The 14,603-nt window shown below is 33.5% G+C and overlaps 1 protein-coding gene and 3 long non-coding RNA genes across 5 annotated transcripts; 3 read left to right on the top strand and 1 right to left on the bottom strand.

Annotated features, from left to right (window-relative positions):
- The first annotated feature begins 232 nt into the window (after positions 1–232).
- LOC121174489 (uncharacterized) lies at positions 233–777 on the top strand. Its single transcript, XR_005890589.1, has 3 exons — positions 233–333; positions 553–593; positions 683–777. It is a non-coding gene; the product is annotated as an uncharacterized lncRNA (long non-coding RNA).
- Positions 778–5,355: 4,578 nt separating this feature from the next.
- Positions 5,356–7,463, bottom strand: LOC121174487 (BTB/POZ and MATH domain-containing protein 4-like). The gene is made up of 4 exons (XM_041013708.1): positions 6,994–7,463; positions 6,257–6,602; positions 5,829–6,108; positions 5,356–5,668 (listed from the first exon to the last, which is right to left on the bottom strand). The coding sequence occupies exons 1-4, from the start codon at positions 7,398–7,400 to the stop codon at positions 5,565–5,567; spliced, it is 1,137 nt and encodes a 378-aa protein (XP_040869642.1). The 5' UTR covers positions 7,401–7,463; the 3' UTR covers positions 5,356–5,564.
- Positions 7,464–9,984: 2,521 nt separating this feature from the next.
- On the top strand, positions 9,985–12,911 carry LOC121174491 (uncharacterized). Of its 2 annotated transcripts, XR_005890593.1 has the most exons (4): positions 9,985–10,425; positions 10,579–10,661; positions 10,871–11,172; positions 12,799–12,911. It is a non-coding gene; the product is annotated as an uncharacterized lncRNA (long non-coding RNA). The 2 variants fall into 2 exon arrangements; XR_005890592.1 differs by lacking the exon at positions 12,799–12,911 and having other exon boundaries at positions 10,871–11,578.
- A 57-nt stretch (positions 12,912–12,968) lies between these two features.
- Positions 12,969–14,079, top strand: LOC121174492 (uncharacterized). Its single transcript, XR_005890595.1, has 3 exons — positions 12,969–13,471; positions 13,592–13,631; positions 13,942–14,079. It is a non-coding gene; the product is annotated as an uncharacterized lncRNA (long non-coding RNA).
- The last annotated feature ends 524 nt before the right edge of the window (positions 14,080–14,603 follow it).

Below are 14,603 nucleotides of genomic sequence, written 5' to 3'. Positions count from 1 at the left end.
CATTACTTACTGTGCACTATGTAAGTTTGATTTGATCACCTTTCTTTTTCTTTTTGTTTATAAGCTCTTCTATCTTTACTAACATTGTTTTTCTCCATGTTCTTCCTCTGACCTTCAACTCCTATTCTCAAAATAAAATGAAAATGCGTAATTCCCTTAAGCTGTTGGCACTCCCCTAATCCCTTCTCAATCCTCAGGTTGCCTTGAAATTGTGGAAACTCCAAGGATGTTTGATGTACCTGAATCTCAGGATTTTGACATTCCAATTTTTATTGAGATAAAATCCTTTTGGAATCTCCCGAAACAAATGAAGTGCCTCATTTGATGGATGAGGTAAAGAATAACTAAATGATGAAAATACTCTTTGACATTCTAACAGGCACACTATGAGTGGTTAGCAATACATTCATAATTGTCTCCACGCAAACTCGCATAAAGAAAAACCATATTGTTGTTTGATCTAGGAACTTTGAATTGGTATGAAACTTTAGATTCTAAGATAGAGGAAACTTATCCTAGTACTAACCCTTTGTTTCATTATGTCTGTCTCAGGAAACAAATTCATGTGGAACTATATAACCAATCAGAATTATGTAAGAACCCTTGCAAATCTCCAGTTAAGTTTTATTAAATTCTATGTTTTGCTTAATAGTGCATGATTTCTTTAATTTTTTCTCTTTAGTAGCTGGCTTTGGAAAGTTGTCAGTTTGATTATTGCTTACAAGATTGGCTTATGATGGTCTTCTTTAATGATGTACCGGAAAGTTGCAAGTTGCCTACTTCAGAGTTTTCTGTGTGCAAGAAAACAAAGAGAGGAGGACATTGTAAACTTTTCACAAGTTTTTGTAGGCCAGGCACGGAAAGAATCTGCACTGCTATTTAATGAAAAGATTGGTGACTTCTGTAAAAAAAAAAAAGTTTGGTGACTAATTTTCTTATGGCAGTGATGCAGAAACTTGAGTTATGTTTTCTTGTCTTACTACTCTGCTTTTTCTGTAGATGACATACTTTGTTAAAGGATGAAAATTTGTTCTTCGTAACTATCAATTCTACTTTTATCTGAGTGATGATAACAGGAAAATGTGGAATTGTCGTTGTCCAGTCGGTTTGTTTGTCAAACAATAGTGATGTACTTCTATAACTTTTTTTAGGGTGATCGATGCCCTTTCAGTTAATGGATCAACTTTGTCTGATTGGAATATAAGTATATCAATCTCCAATGCAACGTGGAACTTATGTTAGTCCTTTTGCTCTTTCTTAGCAATCATATTTTGTAGCAGCAGAATAATTCAAGCATGCTTAATTATGAACTTCTTATGCGATAGCCTACCAAAAAGTATATTCATCTTGATGCTATAATTTGTATCAATTAATTTCTTTTAAGTTATCCTTAACTGTATATTCTCATACCTGTACAGCCTCAGGATTTTTCTCGTTCCGGTGTGATTCACATGAGGTATTATAGACATCAAGAAAATAAGAAAATAAGCAGGGAATGAAGGAAGACAAAAAGAAAGAGTGTATAATGGAAAAAGACAGGGACATCATGATAAAACAAAAAAAAAAGTAGTTGTTGATATTTAAATGAAGTTAATTTATCTGACAGGCACAATATCCTTTCCCATGATGGGAGACATATTACACTCTTCCACGATAGCCTTGATGTACCCATGGACCAAACTCATTAAATCTGTGAGTTAGCCAGATTAGGCTTGGAAAAAAACCACATTGAATGCTCTACTTGTTTTAAGGCTTGTGGCACATCCTGATTATTGGTTAAACCAATGGTGTACAAGCTATGACCCTTACGTACATACCTATGGTTATTATATTTGGTATCTAGACATTTAAAAATATCATGATATCGGTCCTTTAATTTCTTTCCCCTTGTTAGTCACTCAATAATTTAATTTTCTAGTAAATTATTTTGTCAATATTTTAGAAAGGAATTCTTGTTCATATTTATCCTATTTGACTCAAATACGATTGTTTTAGGTGAGAGATACAAGGGATATTGAAAAAGAAAGTTAAAAAGTAAAAGAAGACTAATAACAAAAAAGTAAGAGGCTTATTTAGTAAAAATTAAAATTTTGAAAACTTCTTTAAAAGATAAATAGTTTAAAACATCTTTCTAGAAATAGTTTAAACTTCTTTGAATAGATTCTTAAGTCTACTTTAGGCCTAAATATGCTTTTGGTCCCTGTAAATTAATGTTTTTCTGGTTCCTGTAAGTTCATTTTTCTAATTTTAGTCCTTGTTCGCTCTTTTTCAATTTTTGTTTCTGTAAGATATTGTGCTCATTTTTTGTTCCTACTGTAAGATATTTTGTTCATTTTTGAAAAACATAAACTTACAAGGATTAAAAATGAGCAAAAAACTTATAGGAACCAAAATTTGAAAAGCATAAACTTATTATAAGGACTAAAATTAGAAAAATGAACACAATGACCAAATATCAAAAAACACAAACTTAAAAGGACCAAGAACATATTTAGGCCTCTACTTATTATATGAATTTTCCATAAGGAACAAATTTTGAGCCAAAACAACAAGCACACTTCCATTCTCACTTCTTTTTATTTTTCCTGTCAACTTGTATGATTTTTCTTATTTTTTTATTTTATCCAAATCACTTGGTTCTTTTTATATAATTTTTGTCTATATGCCAAGGAAATTCAGTAAAAAGTTCAGCTTAAAATTCACAGTGACAAATTCCCAGTAATTTTTAAAAGTTCGTATGTTCAAGCTGCCAGCACCAGCGATTTCAGACTTTGAATTTTTTTAAGCATGGTATATTGATTTCCTTTGGTTTACTTTCAACTTTCCTATGTATGTTAAATTCACTAGGCCTATTTACCACAACTTTAGGAGTTCAACATTCACTTAGGATCAAAATTTCAGCCAGCAATTCAATCACCAAAACTCAAATTCACAATAGACACAATCATAAGGAAACCTAAAAGTTCAAGAAAAGGTTCACAATCAAAGACTCTCTAAGAATTATGCATGAACATGTTAAGGACTAATTAACATGCAAGATTTGACTCATGAACAAATGAGTTAGACAAAGAAACAAGAAAAATAAAATTCAACACAACATAAGGAATCTTACGTGACAAGTTTCATGACTAGACATGACTTTTATGACAAAACTACAATAGGTGAATATGTCATTCTAGATTTTTGAGGTTTTCTTCTACTTTAATGCTTTTGTAAGAATTTTATGGTTTAGGTTTCAGCCAAAAAAATTGACAATATAAAACTCAAAGGAACCTAAACTCAACACAATTCATGGGTCAAGAACAAGAACAAGGAATTTGAACCATAGAAAATCAAATCTAGCTTCTATAGCAAGCTTAATCGGTGGAACTTCTAAAAAATTATGTTAACAACATTCAGCACAAGACACGTGAGGAGATACATGGAGAGAAACGAAGAAACAACAATGGAGGAGAAAGTAAAGCTGAAAATTAGTGGAGGTTTAAGGAGCACCTACTTGAAGCTCTTGTGCTCTGATACCACTTGTTGGAAGCTTGCTTATGAAGCTTCTATGGAGGCTGGATCTTTGAGCTTCAATAAGGTCCTTCAATGGTGATTTTTAGCCATGGAATTGCAGCGAAAGATAAAGGAGAAGAGGTTAGAGGAGACGTCATCCACTAGAGAATAAGTCATGGAAGGAGAAGCTTCACCACCAAGAGAGTGGCTTGGATAAGAAGCTTAAAGAGGAAGCTTCAATGGAGGAAGAGAATACCAGAGAGAGAGGGGGAGGAGGGGGGCGAGGTGTGGGAATTGAAGGAGATTAGAGAGAGAAGTTGAACTTTGAAGTGTTTCTCACAAGTTTATCATTCATCAAAGTTACGACAAGTGTTACTTTGAAGATGTTATATAGGTTTTTTCAATGCCACCTGGTTAATAGGAACAAATAAAGATTCAAAACAACAAAGAAGGTTGACAAGGAAAAAAGAAAACAAGATGGAAATTACGAAAACATAGGAAGAGGATATGATGTAAGTTAACAAGATTCAATGATGGTGGGAATAGATGTGATTCGGGAACCTACCAGCCAAGGTGAGATTTTGTTTAGAATTTGTAAAACAGACGGTACAGAAGAAGGGCTTAGATTCCTCAACATTTTGAGGCCATGTAGGGTGTAAAACATATGTTCCCTTCACAATGCAAACATATCAGGATATACTCGTGAAGATGCTGATGAGTTCATTTTTTGTAGCTACAATGGACACAACTGGGTATCTTCCAAGGTAGAATGGTTTCATGAGTAAAGAACACTCCAAAGTGAATCTAAAGTTATTCCTTTCTTGAAAGCATCAATAAGTGACAGTTTTTTCAATCTTGAAATCAGATTTTACCTTTTATTTTAATTTTTTATTTTTTAAACTTTTAGATAACAAATAATTACGAAAACAATCTTAGTATTGTACACCAAAATATTTAGGACAAAAAATCTATTTTTTTTAAATGTAAATTAATTATTTCAGGGTATTAAAGAAATTTTATACATTTAATTAAAATAAAATCTCAATTTTCTCTCCTCCATAATTCATGTATCCTATTTCTCTCTCCTTAGTGATCACATTCTCGGTTCCCGTATATCCTTTCTCTCTTCTCTGTATCTCATCAGCTCACAGATTGATGCCGCACTGGGCATTGTGAGTCACAACGATGACTTTCAATGCGGTGTTGGACCCAAATTCAGAGTCTCTCTGGTGGAGCACGCTGTTGCAGCGTGAAAATTTGGTGAAGAGAGGATGGAGGGCATATCCAATGTGCAGTGGGAAAGGATATGAAAAAAAAAAAACTAAGAGGGGGTAGAAGTTTCTGACTGTTCAGAGTTGGAAACTGCACAAACTGAGCAATGCCGGTGTGACGAAAATTGGTTATGACCAGCGATTGTACCCGCTGGTTGCGGTGGTAAAACCTGTGGGTGAGAGTAGAGAGAGAGTGCAAGTAAAGCAGAGTAGAAAAATAGATAGATGAAAGAAGCAAGAATACTCATGGTGAGTGCAAAATTTTGCTGCTGAATTGCAAAGATAGTCACGAACTGATGGTGGATGGAGCTTGAATAGTTTACTAGGTGAGGGAGACAAAGAAATTTGGAAATTTTGGATGAAACTTGAAGATGTGGTAACATACGAGAGAGAAAGATACCTTTGGCCTAATTATAGAGAAAGTGTGTGAAATGTATTTCCAAAAGAAAGGACAAAGGGTTGAGAATCTCTATCACATGCATGCTGATTTGTAATAGTGAGCCACAAATTCATTAACATGAATTTTAAATGTAACACAGGGAAAAAAAAACTAAGAAAATACTCTTTATAATCACATACCACATTTTAATTTAGACATATAAAATAGAGACATTATAGAAGAATGTAATTTCAATTCATTTATAAAGTAACATAATATAATATATAAAAAGATTACTGCAAAACTATATATATAATCTTGTTTTATATTTTTCTGGTCTCTTCCAACCTTGGATCTTAGGTCGTCACTCCTCTAAACTAGACCTTGGATTAAGAACATACAATTTAGTATTTTCCCTCTCAACTAAATTCTTTCTCGCATCCTACTCCAGTCTTTAGCAGTTCTGATTGCAGTAATGGGCAATTTTTCTTAAGATACTCAAAACCATCAGAATGCATCACGGCTGCAATAGACATAATAATGAAAGAAATGATATGAGAATCAACTGTCAACTAACAAATAATGTAGACACCAAAATGATGAAAATATATTACAAGCTAAGAAGTAATTGGCTATGAACTCAAATGTAGAGTTGGGTTTGAAAGTTAAGCATGGAAACTCACCATCAAAGTTTTCAGCAGAAAATTTTTGACAGATGGACTTCAAGTGGGTAGCACAATAACGATCAGCAAGAGCAAAAATATAGGCAACAGAATCTACAGATATGTCTTTACAAAGTATAGATTCACACATCAACATTAGTCTTGGCAAACCATACTTTTCTCCAGCAGCTAACAACTTTGCTATAAATGATTCAGACAACGAAGGAAAGAATGACGAATCCAACATAAAGAGCTCTTCATCTTCCAAAAGAGTGTCTCTATAAACAAAATGAAGTAAAGCCTGCTCAACATAGAACACGATTAAAATTAGATAACCAACCAAACGATAGGCCCGATTTTAACTGAATTAAATAGCATATATCTTGTGTGGAACAAAAAACAGCTACAAAGGTATAGAGAAAAAGAGGAACTTTTAATGAATGTGACACCTTGAAAACCTTAGGTTCCATGTCAATAACAACTATCTCCTGATCATCCTTCTTCATAGCATTAAAAAATTGAGTTTCAAACATGGTTGATCGAGCTGCCAAAACAAGCTTATGAGCATGAAACCTTTCTCCACCAACCGAGAAAGTAACATCAAATGATTCCTCATCCTCTAACAACATCCCAAAATGTTCACCAATATCAGATTCAGGAACCTGTATTGTGTTTAACTGAGAAGAATCTATGGACGACACTAAAACCGCAATAGTGCAATTTATCTTCAAGCAATCATCCTTGAGAAAATTTGACGTCTCAAGGTGTCTCCGTTTGAAAAACCGCGTATAGCCCCTATTACACAACAAGTGCATCATTGATCACTACGTAATGTACACCACAAAAAATGGATACAAGAGCTAATAAATCATGATGATATCCAAATCATATCACCAAAATCACAAGGTTCTCTAGTTCCTTTGAAAATTTAATTTTTATGTCTTATATTCTAATAAAAGAGCTATCTCTTTAACCCCTGACAATAGTGAAAAAAGATTAAAAGAAAAATCAATAACACTTTGCTTTATTTTAAAGACTATATTGTTTACATAAATGTTGGACATACGAATATAATAAGTTTGTATAGAGACTAAAACTAAATTTTAAAATATTAAAAAACTAAGATACATTTCAATATTTATTTTCTAAAAATAAAAATAAAAATAAAGAAAACACTAACACTAACCACATGCTGCCATGGTTTATGAGAGTGTAAGGCCCAATCGTGAGGGAGTGACTGAAGTGGCTATGAACCTTGTGCTCTCCTTTCTTGCATAGGTCGAGCAACGTGAGATCGAACAACGCACGAACGTTGGTGCTCTTGGAATGGAGTGCAACGAAGACAGAGACATAAGCGGCATTATCTTTGGGGTCCCTACCATCAGGGAAAAAGTATATGGCCCATTGGAACCCTCCCACTATGAAAGTCTCACTCACGATGTATTTCCCAATGCCCATTCCTTTCGTTAGTGAGTAACCCTTGATCACAAACTCGTGGGAACCACTCATTGTCTCTGTCACCGATTTTGAACTCGTTTGGGACCCTAGAACACTCCTACTCACCATTGCTGGGTTGCACATCGCACGCGACATTTTCTAAGGAAGTAAATTTTTCTCGAAAAGTAAAGGAACACGGATTTGCACTGAATCAGATCTTATGTTTTTGGCTTCAATCCAAATAAGTTATGGATTTCATTAAATTTTACATTAAATAAATAATAAATGGCAAGTGAATAAAAGAACGATGGCATTTAAAGATTTTTCTTTTATACTTTAATCTGATCTTTATTCTTGAAGCTTTTGTGCGCATGAGACAACCAGGTTTTCATCTCAAATATCATCAATGACTTACACATTATAAAAAAATTTGTGGTTTACTGTCTTTTTAGTCTCTAAACTTTTTAGGATTTCTATTTGTAATACCTGTACTTTTTCTTACTAGTCAATGTTCCTTAATTTTTTATTAGGGACTAGAATAAAAAATACTAAAAATTTTAGTGATTAAAAATATAATATGTGCCCATTTTGTCCTATTCGACGAAAACGTTAGAAAAACCAAAAAGGGGGTCTGTGAATTTTGAAAAGAAGGGTTCGGGAGTTGTTTTTGCACGGGGAAGGTATACACGCCCGTCACAATGGACGACAACCTTTAATCGAGTGTACATAATGTAACTTCAAAATTATGTTGTTTTCTTTTTTATGTTTCTTTATTTTTTTTGGGTTAACAAGGGTGTTGCCCTTGCTCCTACGTATCCTCAGGTGCGATGAGGAATTCAGACCTGTTCTTTAAGTCCGAATGTTTTGTGTGTTAAGTTGGTTTTATGTTTTTTGAAAGATTCATTTTAATTGTGAACAAAAAGGTCGTTTAAAGCGTTGGACCTTGAAATGATGTTTTAACTTTTGAAAAGAGGAGAGAACCGTTAAGGAGTTGGACCTTGAAATGATCTCAAGTGATATTTGATAAAAAGTAGTTAGTTATGAGTTGATTTTATCTTGGTTTCGTTTGTTAACTTCCAACCTCTTTAAAGATAACTTTACAACATTAGTGATCAGTTAAGATTGAACTTTACAAAGAAAATGAGATCACCGATGATAGATGGAGGAAATGAATATGCACAAAACACAAGGGGGACCCATAAGGGTGCATAGATCACATTCAAATATCAAAAACAAAACTAATCGACGGCCACACGAAGAACACTGAACAGGGAACAATGTAGGGGTCGATCAGGTCGTGATTCAGTAGCGCCTCGGCTTCATTTTCTCTTCTTTCTTCTTCTTCTCTCTCAATTCTCTCAATGTCCTTCAATGCTGAACCTTGGAACCCTTTACTCAGCCCCCTTCACGCCTATTTATATCCAAAAATGGCATTTGGTGGACCTGCAGCTCACCCAGGCAAGCTGAGACTTAGCCATGAAGCAATTGACTCACCTAGGCGAGCCAGAGACTGGTGTCGAAAAACACAGTTTGGCTAGCGAGAATCAATGAATGACAGTCCCCTGACGAAATTAGGGTATAACACTTCAGATGATCATTTCTCTCCTATTTATGAGAGTTATGGGCAAAAGGCTTAAGATGGGTTCTATTTGGCTGACGGGTATTTGTTCAAAAAGGGAAAGCTTTGCATATCCCAAGGATGCATCAGGAAATTATTTGTGAAACAGAGCCATGAGGGTGGCCTCATGGGCCATTTTGGGATAGACAAGACCCTTGTCTTACTGAAAGAAAACTTTTATTGGCCCCATATGAAGAAAGATGTCCATAAGCATTCACTACAAGAAAAATGACCTAAGCCTACGGACGCCTTTTTCCTACAGACATTAATTAGTGTAGGTAAATCTCAAAAATACTTCTACCTACAAGTGACTAATGTAGGTAAAACTCAACCATTTGTACCAACCATTATTTGGTGTAAGTAAATTCATTAAAACTGAAAAAGGACTTCTACCTACAATTACATTGTGTAGGTAAAACTTCAAAAACTTGTGCCTATGGTTGATTAGTGTAGGTAAAACTCAAAAGGATGACTACCTACAAAAGCACAGTGTAGGCAAAATTCTAAAAAACTTATACCTACAACTACGTAATGTAGATAAAACTTCATAAAACATGTGCCTATAATTGGTTGATGTAGGTATACCCTCAAAAGTCTTATACCTACAATTGTTGGCGTAGGTAAAACTCTTTAAGACTGTTTAAATTTGAATATTAATCTCTTGTTTTTTTTAGTAAATACTCAATCTCAAAAAATAACCATTCAATTTAAATTAATTTTTAGTTAATAATTGTTCAAAATTTTAAAGATAAAATATATTAATTAGTAATATTAAATTTTAATTTAGATTATTATTTTTATGGATTAATTTAGATTAACATTATTTTTTATGGCAATTTCTTGTTAGTTTCAACAATGATATTCATTTTATCTTGAAATCAAACTCCAAAATGGCCACAAGCCTTTGGATTATGGACCGGGCCTTTGAATTGATGCAGAGAAGGTACTAGTTTAGTTTCACCAAAATAACCCGCAGACGCAAACGTTGAAAACACATCCGTCTGCCCCAACATTACAAGCTAGATCCCTTCTCTCTTTTCTTCCTTTCCCCGTTTGTTTCCCTTCTTCTCTCAGGCAATTCCTCAATCACGCTTTTCCTTTTTTTCTTTTTTGCAATTCCTTCACAATTTCCCTTTTCTTTTTCATTTTCCCATCTTTTTTTCTTCTTCTTACGTGTTTTACACCGCGAAGAATAATTTGATTGATTGATTAACGCATCAGGAGAAATTTCAGTTACATTGCAAACTTATCTGAACTTGATTCAATTTTCTATATGCTTCAGCTTTTGTATATTATTATATTATTATTTGTTTTTATTTATACTTTGCCTGACTTGTTGCATATATAATGTAATAGTTCGATTTCCATGCCCTTGGTTTGCGTGTTTATCTGTTCGTGTTTGGGTAAAGAGAGTGTGTAGCCATATGATACATCATCATCTTCTTCTTCTTCGTTCTGGACACGCGACAATTAACATAGGGTTTGGGATTGATGCGCAGGTTACATGGCATGTTGCCGTTACTTGCTGAGTTGACTCTCCAAACACTGATGGAATAGATCCAGGTAAATTATTATTATTATTATTTCCACTGGCTTTCAGAGGAAAACATTAGATAAAAAGAAAAAAGGGAAAAAGCTATGTGGGATTAACAATATACTGGTACTTAGTTGTTTATTAGATGCTATATGTGAGCTAAATCTCTGTTCAAATATTAGGCGACTCATGTTTAAGAAAGAATTTGACACAAGCTATGTGGGATTCAATTCTGGATCAGAGCTTCTCTCTCGTCAGAATTTATGTAATGCGTACCTTGACTTCTAAATACATGTCATCTTGCTACCTTCTATATGGCTGCTCTGTGCCACTATATGGAATTGACTCCTATGCTTTTGACATTAGTTTGTAAATATTGCAATTCAACTTGTTTATTTATGGAAGAATTCATTCAGCCTTATTTTGGTTGCTAAAGAAAAAAAATAATTGCTTATAATTTTTGTTTGAGTGCAGCCAAATTGCTATTCCAGAGTTATAAGTGTTAATGGCGATGAACATATTATAATATTTGCGCAGAGGGACATTAAACAGTGGGAAGAGCTTACATATGATTACAGGTTTACCTCTTCTCCAAATGAGGCAGAGGGAGCAATTGCTGTTATTATTATTAGGAGTGTTTGGAAAGCATCCTTGAATATCTTGCTGATCAGAAGGACCCTACTACTTTATGCCAGAAATTTATTGATGAGTTTGATCGATGCATCCTCAGTTATTTCGCATTTAATTGGAACCAAGCTTCTTATATGATTAGTCAGGTACAGTATATATAATTTAGAACAAAACTTTGCATGCAGTATACTTCAAGCAGATTTTGGTACTAATAAGTGTCCTAACATTTGTTACTTTTGGGGATGATAATAATAGGCAATGTATAAGTAGAGTATTAGAGTATTTGTATCATCCTCGTATTTATTGAACAGATTTGGCTATATTATTTGGGGATGTTTTAAAAAAATGTATATATGAGATGCTTGTAATACTTCTTACAAAGTAATAAAATTAAAAAATATATATTTAATATTTTTTCATTTAATAATAAGATTATTAGTAATATATTACAGGAGATTTATTCAAACATAAATATGCAAGGTTATTATTAGGAATTGGAATTTGTGTCCCCTGAGAATGTCTCCTAGTGTATCCAATTGATTGATGAGGTCCGGCTGCTTCCTGAAGAACATAAAGCAAAAGTAGAAAAGCTGGAGGTAGACTTCATACTAATAATAATTAAAAAATGTTTAAAAAGAAATAAGAGAAAATCACGTGAGATTGAAAAATAGAGTAGGAAATTAATTTAAATTAGAAAAAAGATGAGGAAATCAAGAAAGACATATAAGAAAGAAGAAGAGAAATCTGATAAAAAGAAAATTTTCAAAACGAAAAGGTGTAATTCACCTTTTATACATAAAACTATCAATTAAAATATCATATTTCACACAAAATTACAAATTTATTTTAAAAAAATTATCGATCTATGAAACTTTAATCTACTTGCCATAAAATCTTTCACATTTACTCACATTTTCAGATTTGCTTGCTACCTTTGAACCTTTAAAATCATTTTGCATTCCGAATTTGTCACAAGCCTCTAATTATTTAAATAAAAAAATCTAAGAAATTTTCATAAAAATAGAAGAAGAAGAATTGAACAAGAGAGTTAATGAAGAACTAGAAACGCTCCATGAAAGCTAAGGAAAAGGAGAGACATACAATTTAAGTGGAACTGAAAATACGAAATTTAAAAAGCAATAAAATTTTCTTGTTTGTGCGGTGACACAAAGCAAGTAAAGAACGTAACCATGCTTTAGCATAGTAATAGTAATCAGTCACACTTTGGACATGAGGAAGTAAGAGTAGAAGGTGATGACATGACCCTTAACGCCTACGGCAGGATTAGTATCGTTGGTCCAACAATTGCGGTCGTTAAGTGATATATCATATGTTTCATGTTACATAATACTCCATATAATTAAGACATGCAGCATCTGATTACCTTTGGATTCGCCAACGAAGCAACTCCGGCGTCCTCCACCTCTGGCTCTGGGGAAACATGGTTCCTCACCTCAATCGCTGCGTCATATGACATATTTTAAACAATTCTGTTTCAATAGGATAGGAGGCAGATAGCTATTTCGTTCAAAATAGAACCATGGTAATGTGAGACATATGACCATATGTTCTTGGTAATGTGGCTATCTGCATGTGCATGAATAGCTCAAGAGTGAATCAGAACCATGGTCATGTGAGTTCAAGTGCTTGGTTCTTTGACATGGATATCCTTATTTTATATGATTTTGATATTTCATATTTGCATATGATTATATTTATAGTTTCTAGCAATTTGTTCATTTCAGCTTAATTCATATATTGCTGATTTGCAGGGTGTAAAATGTGGTATTTATGGTGCCAATTCTGCAGAATGAATTATGAGCATGCAGGTACATTTTATTTTTGAATTTGCTTCCCTTGTTTTCTGGTGAGTTTATTCCATCTTGATTTTTCTAAAATCTGCTCACTCTATATGTTGGAGGTTTCTATTGTATTATTTAGATGTTGATATGTTGATTTTTGTTTCTTTTTTGCGCTGAGTATCTATTGTTATTTCTATTTCTACTATATTGTTTCTTTGGTAGTTGGATTTTTGTAGTCCTTATTGAGCTTAATGGAGAATAAGGTATTTCTAGATTGAAGCTTTGTTTCTTATATTGAATATCTACTCTTTGCAGAGAGTTCCACTTATTTACGAACAAAGTCCTTTTAAAATAATGCAAGTAAAGAACTTACACTGAAACTTGTCCGGTACCTAAAATTGTGATATATAACTTTTCTAACAATGATATGTTTTTTGAAGTTTACTACATGCAGTAAATTCAAATGGTGCATGGTACTGGGAGAATATCTCATTGTACAAATATTCATTTTTCAAATTAAACTTATAATTTTCAGTTGCTTTGACACTCTCATTCATGTGACACAGGTGTTGGGGCTATAGAGTTTATTATATGCCATTCAGAGGTCTCAATTGCACTTGCGGAAGAGAAGAAGATACCTGAGGTTCTCCTATCTAAGCCCTCTGTTTTATAGCAGTTTAATTGTTAGGAAGGATTTGAGAGTTGTGTACAATCTTTTGTAAACAGTTAGTCTCACCCAAATATTTGTTTTGAAACTTTTCAGCTATTCAAGACATTTCCAAATGCAACAAAGTATCTCAAGAGTAAGTTTTGTTGATTCTCTCCTTTCTTTCCTAAAATGCTTGTGCTTTAGAAAGAAGCATTCATTTTTATGTCTTTGTTACAGCAATTAATGAATATAACTTTTTTGTGCAATGGAAATGAAAATATAAGGATATCTTGTAAATGGAAACTTGGGGATTGTTTGGTTTGACCAATTTATACAGAATCATATACATTGGAATTTATTTTTCTGAGGTTAATTTCAGTCATGACCTCAAGGAATTAATTATGTCTTTTGCTTTGAATATTTTGTGTTTCCCATTCCTAATTCAATTTTTAATACTGTCACAGGATCAAACTCAGAGCTTTGAACTTCCTATTAAGAAAAGGATGTATACATATCTTACCTTCCACTCGCACATACTTTTTTTAGGACCATTGAGGAGATATTCATATGGCATGGTGCTTCAAATGGTTTCTGGCGTGGGGTAAGTATATGTAGTATATGTATATCTGTCATTATGAAATGAACATTTGATGTAATAATTAAACTTTGGATTTGTTTGATCACCCCCCCCCCCCACACGAAAGTTGAACTTCGGATTTGGAATATGACCATCATTTACTCAATGGCTGTAGGATGTCAAATTGTTAATTTATGATGTTGGGGAACTAAAACCAACTATTTTCTGTGTTGTTCCCCGTGTGCTTGATAGAGTGTACTCAGGTAAAGTCTTGAAAATTCTCATGATTGTTGACAGTTTGATGATCTTTCCATAATCATATAATCTTGATGGTAAAATTATTATTTCAATAGGACAAAGCTACTCTGCAAATTATTTCTTGATCATTGGAGTAGCATTTTTCTTACTTTTCTTTTTCATTTTTCTTCCTTCCCCTTCCCAATTGGGAAAAAAATGCATTGACTCTCAACCCCTATCTGATACACAGGTTTGACACAGAAGATTTCTTCTGGGGGCTTCTTGAGGAAGACATTAAAGAAAGACAGCAGA

Source organism: Glycine max, unplaced genomic scaffold (genome assembly GCF_000004515.6).
Source record: "Glycine max cultivar Williams 82 unplaced genomic scaffold, Glycine_max_v4.0 scaffold_32, whole genome shotgun sequence".
NCBI lineage: Eukaryota > Viridiplantae > Streptophyta > Magnoliopsida > Fabales > Fabaceae > Glycine > Glycine max.
This window is presented reverse-complemented; position numbering and strand designations above follow the sequence as displayed.